Here is a 14611-nt window from a genome sequence, read left to right on the forward strand (position 1 = left end):
TTGGAAACTCAGGTTTCAAAACGAACTCTGGGAATGAGCGAACACTGCAGAGAGGAGATTGATCCTATCATAGATCCTGTCTGAATGCTTGGTGGAGTGGGTCAGACCAAACCCTGGCAGTATGTCTATGCTTCACAGCATAGGGAGGGGTTAACACTTTATTTTTCGCTTCCTTCCTCTGTCTTCATTGCACCCGGGGAATTCTTGTCCCTTACAGGTGGCTGTAAACACAGTTGGCCCGTAGGATCCGCTCCATAATTGTTTACACTTTATTAGCAGTCTCCACGCTTAACACTCGACGCGGTGCTTGATGGCTTACCATTTTTCTGTCTTTTCAGACGACATCCTTTGCGGTGCCGTGGCACATGGATTTCAGGACTGCCTGTGAAGAGGTATGTTAAACGGCTTTCTGCTTTTTGAATAAGGAAAACAGGTTGTAAAGGGGACACGCTGGGCCCTCCTTTATGTGAGTGGAGCACTGCTTTTGGCGCAGGGATGGGTGACGGGTTCATTGCATGTCCAGGGTCTGATCTGTTTCTGCAAGACTAAAAAGCCAACGAGTGCCTGGGGAGGACCCAGACTTTCACTCTTCCTTAAGAAGACTGGAGCATATTTGATTTGATTAAATTGCCCTTCTCCATAAACTCTGCGCTCGCTGCATGATTTCAGGTAGTAGGAGTATTGGAAGGAATTCTTTTCACATAAATGGTTATAAATTAGAAGACATCTGAAGTCCCTTTCAGCACTAAAATCCTATGATTTTATGATTCCAATATTATTTAAGTATTTCAATATTATTTGAGTATTAGTACATGGCAATTCAGATTCTCTGTAGAGGAGCAGCTCGGTGTGAGTTAAAGTGACACATTGCTCTTTCAAGGGTATTAAAGGCCATTCAAGTGTGTGGTCAATGGTGCATGGAGTTAGGCCCCGGGGGATGTAACTGTTCTATTTTAGGAAACAACACTGTGAGATGTCACTTGTTAAGTTTCTTGCAAAAATATCTTCTTTGAATAACTATTTGTCACAGTTGGTTCAAAGTTTAGAACATAAGTAAGAATATGAATAAATTGCTCTTATATGTTTAATACCTAAGCTCTTTACTTTCCAAAGGATTTTCTTTATGCCAGTACATTTCAGATTACATTATGGTTATTTATTTACAAACCTCTCTTCATGCGACACTAAAAATTATAACGTCAGAGTGTATAATTTATTCATCCTTTTAACCCAGTACCTATCAGTTCACGCTTTTAAAAAAAAACAATTAATGCTTTAGAAGCTTAAGTTTAGAAGCATGAGTTTAAATCTGTGCCTGTTAAATACACAGTATCATACTCTTAATTTTGGATATAATAAGTCTACCATTTCCATCACAGTTTTTGTTCTTATGTTTTGGGCAGTAGAGCACTCATTGAAATACTTGTGTGAATGAGATAAAAATGAGAGAAAAAACCATATGAGATTCATGTGGGAGAGACAGGATGTGGCCAAGTACTGTCTGAACACATGGCTTACCTTGGATCTCAGAGGCTGAGCTAAGATGAACTTCTCAGACCTTTTTTTTTTGTTTGTTTTTAAACAAAATTAGTTGATTCATATTGGTTTGGAATATATATCAGGTTCCATTTAAGGGTCAGAGATTTATTTTACAATGATAATTGTATTCGCGGGAATACAGAACTATGGGATCCTCTAAACATGATCAAATCCCCCAGCCGATGAACCAAAGTCACTGAGTTTGCCTGAAATTTACAGTCTCAGAACATTCAAATGGACAGGAACCATAAAGACAATTTAGTTTAACACTCTCACTTTGAAAGGTTTTATGAAATTCTGAGTGCCATTTAATTAATTAGATAAAAGCAAAAGTGTAATGTAGAGCTTGGAATTCCTGAGTCTACGTTGGAGCCTTTTTCTAAATGATGTTGCTGGAAATGAGAACATAGTCAAAGGCATATTAAATAAAACTTGTTTTCTCTTGACTGTTAGTAAGCTATTAAAGATGAAAATCTGACTCTCATGTCCATCAGACAGATCTAGCTAGATTATAACCATGTACATACAGGGAAGTCTCTTCTTTGAAAAGAAACAGAACTATGTCCAGATAAGTTCCATTCAGAATATCTTAATTTTCTAACACAGATCCTTTGTAAAAGAAAGGTCGATTTATTAAGAAGGCTCTCCTCTTAAAAAGAAACAGTCTATAAAATGCAAAAGTGAAGATAGAGAATAAATCCACAATTTATAGGAAAAGTCACATGTTATAGGCAGGCATAATTACTGATTTTCTACTTTTAAAAGTGTCATCAAAATAATGATGTGGTCAGGAAGCCAATATGCTATCTTTAGTCTAAGTGTTCCTCAGATTTCATTTCCACATCGATATCCCTTAAACTACGATCCACATCTCGGTGTTGACCATGAAAATACATATTTTTATAACATACATTTAATAATTCAATAACTTATTTACATATATAACTTAATTTAGTCCCTCAAGTAATAGAATAGAATTTGTGACTGTGATTCAATCAACACATCCTGAAAGAAATCCTACTATCGATGAAATACTGTACTAGCTCTACAAGTTAATATTCCTTAATTATAAAAACAGTAATAACTTATTATTAAGATCTTCTCATGATAACAAAATATATGATGAAGCTAAATACTGTGATACAGAACAGAATGTTACTGAAGTCACTACATGATGACACGATTCTGGTTAATTGTTAGACGAATATATTTATTCAAAGAAAACCCAGAGTTCAGAAAAGGAAGCACCTGTCTTCGGATGGAGTAGACTCGGAAAGCCTCAAGGCAAAGTGACTCTTGTACTAGTCGTTGACAAATGGAAGAGTGTAGCCATGGAGAAGGCCATGAATGGAAGTAATCCTAGAAAGCAGGACAAGTGCAGTTGGAGGCAGATTGCATCCAATGGCCTTTCCTGCCATGTTGCTATAATACGGTAGAGTATAAGCAATTACACATCACTTAAAGCTATAAGTATACAGAACAGATTAAGTTATATTTGACAACCAAAATATGGAAGTACCAAGGACACTTGCAAAACTATGCGCAAGGCATGACGTAGTCTCTGCCCAGTTCCTTGTGGTTTGTATTTTTTTATGTCTGACATTGCACATTTTATATTTTTAGTTTTTAAACATTTATGTATGTATGTATGTATGTATTGAGAGACAGAGAGAGAGAGAATCCCAGACAGGTTCTATGCTGACAGCACAGAGCTCAACGCGGGGCTCAATCTCTTGGGAGGTTCTGACCCGAGTTGAAATCAAGAGTCGGCCACTTAACTGACTGAGCCACCCAGGCACCCCACAAATTTTATATTTCAAGATTCAAGGAACACAGATTTTAAAGTTTCATGAAAACGACATGTTGTGTTCTTTTGATGTCTAGAACCCCAATTAAAGAGGCCTTAACTTTTAAGTGTCAAAGAAATTATAGTCCGTTTTTTAAAGTTCCAAGGTAGGAGGATTAAGCTGAAGATAAATTCTTCATAAGTTTAAAACGGAGTAAATCCATGTAAATTCATAAACACATTTCATTGATTTACAGAAAGCAAGTCAATGACTAGATTTTTAAAAAGCATTTTGCCTGTTAAATAATGAAGAGGCATGGCCTTTTAATATTCCTCTAAGCGAACAAAGTGGATTTTGTAAAATCCCTCTGCAGTATTGGATCACCCACATCAGGCACAGGAAAACAACATTTGAATTTAATTCATTTTTTTTATGAATCATCCCTTTAACATTTCAAGTTTTCTGTATGTTTCACAATTTATGTAATATACTGTACACGTCTCTGTAGAGCACCTACATTTCTTCCCTACACTGTCCACATAGTTTGAAGACCAATGATGGTGATGTTAATAAACAAACAGAAGATGAATGCAGTTCTTCAGTTTATACTAAAATGTGCAGCCAATAATTCTCTAGGTGATTTTTTATTTTTCAGCCGTCTGGGTGCACAGATGTAAAGACCGTGGCTGGACTCTCTTAGGTTGTGCGTCTAGAGCGGTCGCTCTCACGGTCCTCGTTCCCGTTGTTTTTTATTTGTTTGTTTAAATTTTTTTAAAATGTTTACTTATTTTTGACAGAGAGAGAGAGAGCATGAGGGGGGACGGGCAGAGAGCAAGGGAAACACAGAATCCAAAGTGGGCTCCAGGCTCCGAGCTGTCAGCGCAGAGCCCGATGCGGGGCTCGAACTCACAAACCATGAATTCGTGACCTGAGCCGAAGTCAGATACTCAACCGACTGAGCCACCCAGGTGCCCCTCCTGGTTCCCATTCTTATTGGAAGCAATCCATGGGGGATGAGACCGTTTAGATCAAGCCTCTGCCAGTATCAGACAGTGTCCTACGCGTCCCCTGTAGCTCGTCTTTGATGGGACAATCCGCAGGTCAGCATGGCCTCACTCACTTTAACCCCCTCTCCCCCACAGTGGTCATTGCTTTGATACAGGAGGGACAGCTGCTTCAAGACGATGTCCTTCTTTGCATTCCCCTAGGAAATTCTTGGTGACCCTCTAGTCACCAAGAGCACTTTTGCTACCGCCTGGTGAGAGACACTGATGGCCATGTCATTGCATACAGGAGGATCCGGGGAGGCATCCCTCAATTGATCCGTGCATGAGGGAAACCAGAGCAAGTAGCTAAGACCGCCGCATCTGGAGCCCAGCAGTCTGGGTTCAAATCCTGCCTTCCACTCACCTCTGCTGCTCTGCTCTTTTCCTGTCTATGAAACAACTTGCACTGGGTTGTCAGGAGGATCAAATGAAATAATATTTCTGGGCACACAGTAGCGCTCTGCAAGTGACTAGTAAACAATGAAAAGCCACACGGCCACATTTCACCAGAGATGATACCGGCCCAGCCGAGCTGCTCGGAATCAGAAGGGTACCCAGTTTTTAATCCACGGTCGCAGCTCTGCTTCTAATGCAGTTGTTGACCAAGCGCCAACATTTTCTGCTCCAGCTCTACACTTGTGTCAACAAAAACCGTGCTGTAACTTTCCCAGTTCCTATCCGCCTCCTGCTCTGCCATAAGAAATATATTTATAAAACATAAATCCCTGTTCAGCTTGCTCTGGGGCATCTCCGGTACCTTTAACCGCCCGGGACATCACACCAGGGCCTTGACCTTCCTCCTCTACACCTGGCACCTCTCCTCCCTCTGCCTCTGTCGGATCGTTGCAGACTTAGCGTCGGGGATGCGTGTTCGTGCTTCTCTCTTCTTCTTCTGGCATCATGTCGGCTCTCCGATCTCACACTTTCAGACCTTTACTCATTCTTCCTCCTTGAATCAAATAGCTGTCACCTCCTCTATTATTTTCTTATGTTTTAAGACAAACTGTACGTTTTTCGATAGTCAGAGGTGTCTTTAACACCTCCCTCCCTCGAGAATACTTAATTCTTCTCTCCATGTTGCTCCCATATCAGATATCACAGTGCATTTTGTGGACGTATGCATATTTTTGTAAGTAAGAATACTCAGGTCAGAGACTATTGTCTGATTCACGTCTGACTCACTCTTACATTTTTTTTGGCCAAAAAAACTATTTGCAAAATTTGCAGTATTTGCCAAATGGATGTATGTATGGGATTTTAAATGTATTTGCATGCACACAGCCGAGTTTTTATAATCAGATATATGTATCATCTCTTACCCCTAGAGACTATATTTTAAGTTGAATTTGTTGTTAGCTTTGTGAGTCCCTTTTTTCTATTTTCTCCAAACAGCTATTTATTGGGGTGCATGTGTGTGTGTGTGTGTGTGTGTGTGTGTGTGTGTGTGTGTTTAGTGTGTGTGTGTGTATTCATTCTAACAAAATCTGCTTCGTTCTTTGTTTTCTTTAATTCTGTCTTCCCAGGACCCAAATCTGAGCTCAAAGTCTGTATTTTGTTTTGCAGACAACTATCTAATAATGAGGGGGCATTTTATACATTATTTGAGTGAATGGAGCTCTGACCACATCAGACGTAATGACAGAAGTCTCATAGCTGTGTTTTTGTCCCTCAAACTTTCCCTGGATGATCTTTGATATCTCTTTGATGTGTAACAACAATGTATTGATGGGCTCTCAGGGAAAACCCCTTTTTTCATCCTCACATCGAGACAGCATTATTTGTGATTGCCAGCCATTCCATTACACTTCGGGGAGAAAATTGGCCCGAATGTACTGTACATTAAAAAATCAGCAAATGTGCTCAATTATGTTCACTTGGCTTTGATATTATTTTATATCTTCCTCTTCCCCATGCCATCTCAGAGTGGTGCCCAGCCAAGATCACATTGTAAGCATGAAAGACTTTTCTCTGTGAAAAATGTAGAAAATTATGTTCTATATTAAGGAAAATAGAATTTTCTTTTGCTGAAATATTTTTGTCCTCGAGACACATCCACTTGAGTTATGCTCTAGAATAGACTAATCGACACAATTTACTGAGTGTCTGCAGTGCACCAGTCCCATAAAGGAGGAAAGCACACCATCCTTGGTCCCGGAAGAAGCTTGTTTTTCCCTAAAAGACATCATAACCTTTACAAAATAATATATGGGGTGTAATGGCATGTATTAGCACATGGAATAAAGCAGTTTGCAGAAAGAATTGTTTTTAGAGGCCACGGCATCTAAGTATATTCTCATTTACATTATGAAACATTCTTTTAAAGAAACATACTCCTGGAGACCCACATGTGAATTTGTATTCCAAGAGAAAGCCTGGCATTATTGCCCGGGATTTTGTGCTCATTAAATACTAAGGGTAAATATGTATCTCTGTGTACTTATCCATTTATCCAAATTAAGAATGGCTCAATACTTATGAAATGAAAATGTAATTGCCAAGGTAGCCATTGTTCCTGTTGACTTTTTGGTGCAGAATAGCAGCCAGGGATGATTTTCTGTCTCAGAGGAATTTCCATTTGTATTCCTGATGAATAGGAACCTTCAGTGCTCTTGCTAGGGAGCATATTTCTGTGGATCTGGGTGAGTGTTATACCCTGATCTGCTTCAGGAGACACGGGCTTCGTGGGCTTCTTCCACGATCACTGAGGTCCTGGCGTAAAGCCACGCAGTGCAAGTTCCGCCACCTTCACGGGCTGTTTTGACAATTCCCCGAAATATCTGAAACAAATCAGTGGACTGGGAACCGTACATCTTGAGTCTGAAGTCAGGCGGCTTTTAATTAACTGCATTCATGTAGACAGTTCTCCTCCCACCCGTATCCTCATTTCTTTAGCTGGGCTGTGTATGTGTGCGTGCATGAGTGTTTGTGAGTGGGTGTGTACGTGTGTCCAAGTATGTGTGTCTGTGTGCTTGGTGACTAGGAATGATGAAATCGTGGAGGTTCCAAAAGATGTTAAGTACGTAGAGTTTCAGATTTAAAATTCCACCACAGAGACAGAACGTAGGCTGGTGGTTGCCTAGGGCTAGGGCGAGGGGTGGGGCGATGGACGTAACAGGTTTCCCTTTGGAGGGATGAAAATGTTCTAAAATCGATTATAATGATGCCTGCACGTCTTTGAATGCACTAAAAAACATTGACTTGTACATCCTAAAGGGTTGAATTATATAGGAGGTGACGTGTATCTCAATAAATCTGTTACCAAAATGTTGTACTTAGATTATACGTATTAAACAAAACTCATCATTTTTCAGATATGGTGTATAAACTATCCTCCTCCCTGGCCTCATCTGATGTGGATTTTCTGACATAGCCTCCGTTACCTGAGGTCACCTCACATGAAATGGTTAACCTTGCCTGCACCTGTATTAAGTATCAAATTCCAGATTCATCCGTGTGCAGTTTCCTTAGGTCTCAAATGCTATTCATCGTGTTTTGCTGTGAATCGGCCATAAAATTATATTCTATAAACTGAGTGTAATTTATTTTCTCTGTTTTGTTCTCTCCCTGCCTGAAGACAAAGACAGGGATTTGTTTGCTGCAGGATGGTAATCAGGAGCCTTTCAAAGTCCGGCTGCACCTAGCTAAAGACATTTTGATGATCCAGGAGCAAGATGTGATATGTGTGTCTGGTGAACCTTTCTATTCTGGTGTAAGTAGCTCTTCCTTCTGTTGAAGCTTGTTGTTTTTTCTTTTTCTTTTTTTAATTTGTTCTGTTAACAAAAATGTTTATTCACAGAAAATTCATAATATATTTTCCTTTACTCTCCGAGCCCCGTCAGTCGTCTTTCGTGTCAGCTTTGTTCACATTATTAGGTAAGCACTGTCCTTTTCCAAGTACCAAACCCGGGTCCACAGCCACACATTAGGGCCCATCCCTACACACGAAGGCACCTCGCGGACTCCCGGCTGTGGTTATGGGGCTGCGGTGACACTTGTGTCATCTGACCTTGAGCAGGTGCATTCCAGCTTTTTACACAGAGTACTGTCTGAGAACAGTGCAGGGCAGTTTTTCCTACCGTGACCTTACATCATTGCCTACCCTGACGGATGCATCACATTGAACTTTGCAGGTGGTGCCAACGTGGAGCCCAAGTCTTCGCACCTGGGAAGCGTGAGGCTTTAGGTGACAGTCACTGGACTCAATGTCAACGCTTTTCCCCAGGGGAAAGTGCATGAATGATTCCATGGACCTCCCTGATAGAATTATGCCTAAGTGTCATAGCAAGGTCTCTCTGATGCCCCGACTGGTTGGCATATTACCTCGCTGCTAATCCAGCCTCAGAAAGGGCCATAAATCATCACTCGAGACTCATTGGTCTGCTTAGTAACACTGAAGTACAGCTGTGGAAGACATCCTTAGGTGAAATTAGATTATACTTGACAAAACAACTTTGTCATTAGAGAGGACAACTTTCAGAGTTTATCACTTATTGTGAAATAACATTAAAGACATTATTTTAACAGTGTTGCCATATGTGATCTCAGAAGAAAATTATAGAAAACAACAAACATTCGGCTTCCTTGATTCCCCGGACATCTATAGCTGTTTAGCACAAAGATTTAATTTGTAGCTTATTAACAGACTTACCTCAGAGTGTTTTGTTGGTGACGAATAATGCTGAACTTGAGTTTCCACCTCGCTCGTCACCAACATCCTATGGGAGTCACACCAGGTCCTAAATCAATAGGCCTTTGCTAACTAAAGATAATGGGCATTTTGCAGACTGTTAACTATTCTTTTGTCACAGACCATTTAAATCATCCTGAATCATGGGTCTGGCTGTCAAAGCTGATTAAATTGTTCCCACAGGGTGCCCTTTCTTCCTTTTAGTTAATTAAACAATAGCAGTCAATAGTCAATTCCTTCCTCCCTTCCTCCCTCCCTCCCTTCCTTCCTTCCTTCCTTCCTCCCTCCCTCCCTTCCTTCCTTCCTTCCTTCCTTCCTCCCTCCCTCCCTCCCTTCCTTCTTCCTTCCTTCCTTCCTTCCTTCCTTCCTTCCTTCCTTCCTTCTTTCCTTCCTCCCCCACTCTATTCCCTCTCCTCCTCCCCTCTCTCTTTCTCTGTCTCTTTTCAGTGAAGCAATACAACTCCTATAAGTCTTTGGAATGAATATATTACACAAGTCCTAGAACAATAAAATGCTGTCATTTGTAAAATCCAGACTATCGACATGGAGATAATATTATTGATTTTAAGCTATGCAATCAAAATAGCTAATATACGTAAACCTAATCTCTCTTTTGAAAAGAATGTTAGGAAGAACTTGATAGAATTAAGGAGAAACGTTCTATGATAATGTCAACACATGCAAAAACAAATTGACACAATTTGGCAGTCATTTATAAGAAACACTTTCAGCAAAGTCTGGATAGGATGGAACTCCCTTAAGCCAATAATCTCCTAATGAACACTTCTTACTAACTTTATCATCCACATTGAAGAACTCTCTGAGGTTGTAAGCAAGGCACAGATCATCACTTGCCACATTTTTACTCAATATTGTTTTGGTTGTACAGTAAGTCAGGAAATGGATATAAATGGCATAACAGTTGAAAAAGGAGATAAAACAAGTTTATTTTAGATGCCATGATGGTGTGTGTAGAAAACTCTAAGAAATCTACAAAAAATAGAATGACATACAAATTCATCAAGGTTGCTGAAAATAAGGACGATGTCCAAAGTTAGTCATATTTCCATAATTTGCAACACAAAAATAAAAATGGAATCTACAATACATCAAAGGGATAAGAAATTTAGCAAAATATGTACAAAGCTTTTACCTTGAAAACTACAATACTGTGATAAATGAAATGAAGATACACAAGCCAATGGAGAAATGTAACTTGATTGTGAGTTAACGACTAAATATTGTTGTTACATCTTCCTAAACACTCATTATCAATCAAAATCCCCAAAATGTTTTTGTAGACCACGACAGGCTATTGCTAGGATTTACATGGAAATACAACGACTCCAGTATAGCCCAAACAATCTTGAATAAGGAGAGCAAAGTTGGAGTGTTTATACTTCCCACTTTCAGAACTTACTATAAGATTGCAATAGGGGCGCCTGGGTGGCGCAGTCGGTTAAGCGTCCGACTTCAGCCAGGTCACGATCTCGCGGTCCGTGAGTTCGAGCCCCGCGTCAGGCTCTGGGCTGATGGCTCGGAGCCTGGAGCCTGTTTCCGATTCTGTGTCTCCCTCTCTCTCTGCCTCTCGCCCGTTCGTGCTCTGTCTCTCTCTGTCCCAAAAAAATAAATAAACATTGAAAAAAAAAATTAAAAAAAAAAATAAGATTGCAATAATGAATGCAATGTGAGATTGTCACAAGTACAGGTACATGAATCAATGGAACATTATAGAGTCCGGAAACAGACCCATGTTTATATGGCCAATTGCTTTTTTTTTTTTTTACTGTATAAACAAACTATGCATAACATAAAAGTTATCACTTTAACCATTTTTAAGGGTACAGTTCAGTGGCACTGAGCATATTCACATTGATATGAACCTATCACTACTATCCGTATCGAGAATTTTCATCATCTCATACTAAAACTCTGGGTCCGTTAAGTATTTCCCAGACCCTCTCCCTTCAGCCCCTGGTAACCTCTATACTACTTCCTGTTTCTATGTATTGACTAATGTAAGTGGAATCACACAATATTCAGCCATTTGTGTCTGGTTTATTTCATTCGGTACACCATCTTTAAAGTTCATCCATGCTGTAGCAGATGTCAGAATTTCCTTCCTTTATAAGACTGTGTAATATTCTGTTGCATGGATAGCGCGTCTTTTGTTGATCTTGTTTATCCATCCACCTAACAGTGTATATTTGGGTTGCTTTCGCCTTTTGGCCTTTGTGAATAATGCTAATATGAACATGGGAACACAAGTATCTGAGTCCCTGTTTTTAATTCTTTTGGATACATTCCCGGAAGTGGAATTGCTGCATGAAATGGTAATTCTGTAGCAATTTTTTGTTCAATCTCTTAGCAGATATGTAATTTGCAAATACTCTCTCCCCACCTGTGGCTTGCCTTTTACTCTGTTGTTTCCTTTGATGCAGAGTTTTTGATTTTGATGAAGTTCAATTTATCTCTCTGGACTTTTGGTGTTATAGCTAAGCAATCATTGCCAGATCCAATGTCATGAGTATTTTCCCCTACATTTTCTTCTAAGAGTTCCTAGTTTCAGTTCTTATGTGTACATCATGTACATCATGTACATTGATTTATTTTGAATTAATTTTTGTATATGATTTTGGTTAAGGGCCCAACTTCATTCTTTTGCAGGTGAGTATCCAGTTTTCCTACACTGTTACATCTTGGTACCTTTGTCAACAGTTATTTGACCTTGTATGTGTGGGTTTATTTCTGGACTCTCTATTCTGTAGCATTGGTCTATCCATCTGTTTGTGTGTGAGTACAATACTGTTTTGATTACCTTAGTTTTGTGGTAAATGTTGAAATCAGGAAGTGTGTACCATCCAGCTTTGTTCTTTCACAAGAATGTTTTGGCTACATGAGAGTTCCTTGAGAGTCTATATAAATTTTAGGATGGATTTTTATATTTCCATGAAAATTGACATGGGGATTTTAATGAGCATAGCACTGAAGGAGTAGCTAGCTTTGGATAATAATGACATTTTAACAGTATTGAGCCTTCTAAACCAATGAACACAGGATGTCTTTTCATGTATTTACATCTTTATTTTCTTTCAGTAAAATGGGTTGTACTTTTTAGTGCATATCTGTCACCTTCTTGGTGAGTTAATTCACCTATTTTATTATTTTTGATGCTATTGTAAATGGAGCTGCTTTCTTAATTTTCTTTTCATTGTTGAACTGATTTGTGTGTGTTCACTTTGTATCCTGCTACTCTGCTGATTTTTTCTTTAGTTCTAATGGGTGTGTGTGTGTGTGTGTGTGTGTGTGTATGTAATAGAAGGAAAAGTGAAAGTTCACAAATTTGTGGAAATTGAGAAATTTTTAAGCACCCAATGAGAAAAGGAGAAATCACAAAGGAAAATACAACATACATAAAGACGAGTGAAAATGAAAAGTACGACATATCAAACTTTGAGCTGCAGTGGAAACTGCCAAGAAGGGAAACTTTAGCTGCAAAGTGTAGGTTTTCTGCATAGAAGATCATGTCATCTGTGAGCAGAGGTAATTTTAATTTTCTTTCCAATTTGTATATCCTTTATATCTTTTTCTTGTTTCATTTCTTTGGCTAAGACCTCTATGCTACATTTCACAGAGATGCTGAAAGTAGGCCCCTTGGCCTTGCTTTTGCTCTTGGAGATGATGCTGTAAGTCCTTCACCTCTGAGTCCAGTCTTACCTGTAGGTTTTTCATATATGCCTTTATTCTATTGAGGTAGTTTTCTTCTATTCTTAGTTTTTTGAGTGTTGAAAGGGTGTTGAATTTGTCAGATTTTTTTTCTGCATCAATTGATGTCATTGTGTCTGTGTGTGTCCTTCATTCTGTGAATATGGTATGAATTTCACGTGTTGGATCATTCTTGCATTCCAAAAACAAATCCCACTTTGTCATGATCTATAATATTTTTAATATGTTGCTGAATTCAGTTTGCTAGTATTTTGTTGAGGATTTCGCATCGATGCTCATAAGGGTCTGTAGCTTTCTTTTCTTGTAGTCTTTCTGGTTTGGGTACCAAGGTAATGCTGGCCTCAAAAGAGGAGTTAGGGTGTTTTCCCTCCTCTTTAATTTTTTTTAACAGTTTGAGAAGAACTGGTATTGTTTCTCCTTTAAATGTTTCGTAGAATTGACTAGTGAAATTATCAGGTCCAAGCCTATGTGGGTAGGTTTTTGATTGCTGATTTAATCTCTTTATTAGTACTATGTCTATTCAATTTTTCTATGCATGATTCAGGCTGAGTAGGTTTTGTGTTTTTAGGAATTTGTTTATTTCATCAAGCTATCTGGTTAATTCTTAGTTCTCTTTTTGATTTTTTTTAAAAATTTCTATTAGTTGGTAGTAATGTCCTCACCTTAGTTCCGATTTTAGTCATTATTTTCGTCTATAATATTCTTTTTTTCTTAGCCAATGTAGGTAAACATTTATGATTTTGTTAATCTTTTCAAAGTACAAACTTCTTATTTCATTGATTTTCTGTATTATTTTTCTATTCTTTGTTTTATGTATCTCTGTTGTAATCATTATTTTCTTCCTTCTGTTTTTTTTTTTTTTTTTTTTAATCTTCTTAAATGGTTAAGTTGTTAAGTTGTTGGTTGGAGATTTCTCTTTTTATGTTAACTTTTACAGCTAAAGGTTCCCTTCCTGGCACTGCTTTCGTTGCAGCTCAAAGTTTTGCTATGTTGTATTTTCATTTTCGTTCATCTGTAAGTATGTTCTATTTCCCCTTGTGATTTCTCCTTTTCCCATCGGGTGCTTGAAAATGTCTTAAGTTCCACAAATTCGTGAACTTTCCCTTTTCCTTCGGTTACTGATTTCTAACTTCATCCTGTTATGGTGAGAGAAGATAGTTTGTATGCTCTATGCCTTCTAAAATCTACTGAGACTTAATCTGTGTGTGGCCTGACACATGCCGTGCCTGGAGAGGGTGCCACGTTCCCTTGTGAAGACTGCCAGCCTTCGAAAGGACTGTACCGTCCTGTTGGTACGCCTTGAGATTTTTCGTTGTTGCTGAAAACTGGACATTTGTCTCTTACAGTGTGGTCACTCTGGAACTAAAATTCTTCCCTTTCCCAGGGTTTGCTGCTTTTGTGTGTTTCCTAGTCTTTAATTTCTGTAGGCCATCTCTAGGCCAGGGATTAGCCTAAAGTGTCTTCTCAGCTCTTGCCTGAGCCTGTGTCTTTCCCTGGACGTGCTCCGCGACTTTGTAAATGTCCCCATACGTGAATGCACAGTTTCTTTTGAGTATCCTACTTCTTATGTGTCTGGCTCCCAAAAGAGCAAACAGAGAGGAAGGAAGGGGAAGGAAGGCCCTGGCTCTCTGAATCTCCAAGAAGTTGCCGGAGCCAGTGGGGATTGCAACAGAGGAGCTTGCCTGTGTCTCTCTGCAGCTGTGCCAGCAAAGGAGAAGTCAGTGGGGCACCTGGGTGGCTCAGCTGTAAACTTCAGACCCTTGATTTCGGCTCAGGTCGCCGCACCCAGCTCAGCTGCGTGAGATTCTCTCCCTCTCTGCCTCTCT

At 39.3% G+C, this 14611-nt stretch overlaps 1 protein-coding gene across 2 annotated transcripts in view; it reads left to right on the forward strand.

Moving 5' to 3' along the window:
- The first annotated feature begins 365 nt into the window (after nucleotides 1-365).
- Nucleotides 366-14611, forward strand: part of SNTG1 (syntrophin gamma 1) — a 333569-nt gene continuing 319323 nt past the window's right edge. For both annotated transcript variants that reach the window (XM_047073716.1, XM_047073717.1), the window contains exons 1-2: nucleotides 366-392; nucleotides 7947-8081. In XM_047073716.1, coding sequence (XP_046929672.1) covers nucleotides 366-392; nucleotides 7947-8081 — 162 coding nt within the window. The remainder of the gene's footprint in view (nucleotides 393-7946; nucleotides 8082-14611) is intronic.

Source organism: Lynx rufus, unplaced genomic scaffold, assembly GCF_022079265.1.
Source record: "Lynx rufus isolate CCGP_SWC_20201006 ecotype Redwood Valley unplaced genomic scaffold, mLynRuf1.p SCAF_12, whole genome shotgun sequence".
Classification (NCBI taxonomy): Eukaryota; Metazoa; Chordata; class Mammalia; order Carnivora; family Felidae; genus Lynx; species Lynx rufus.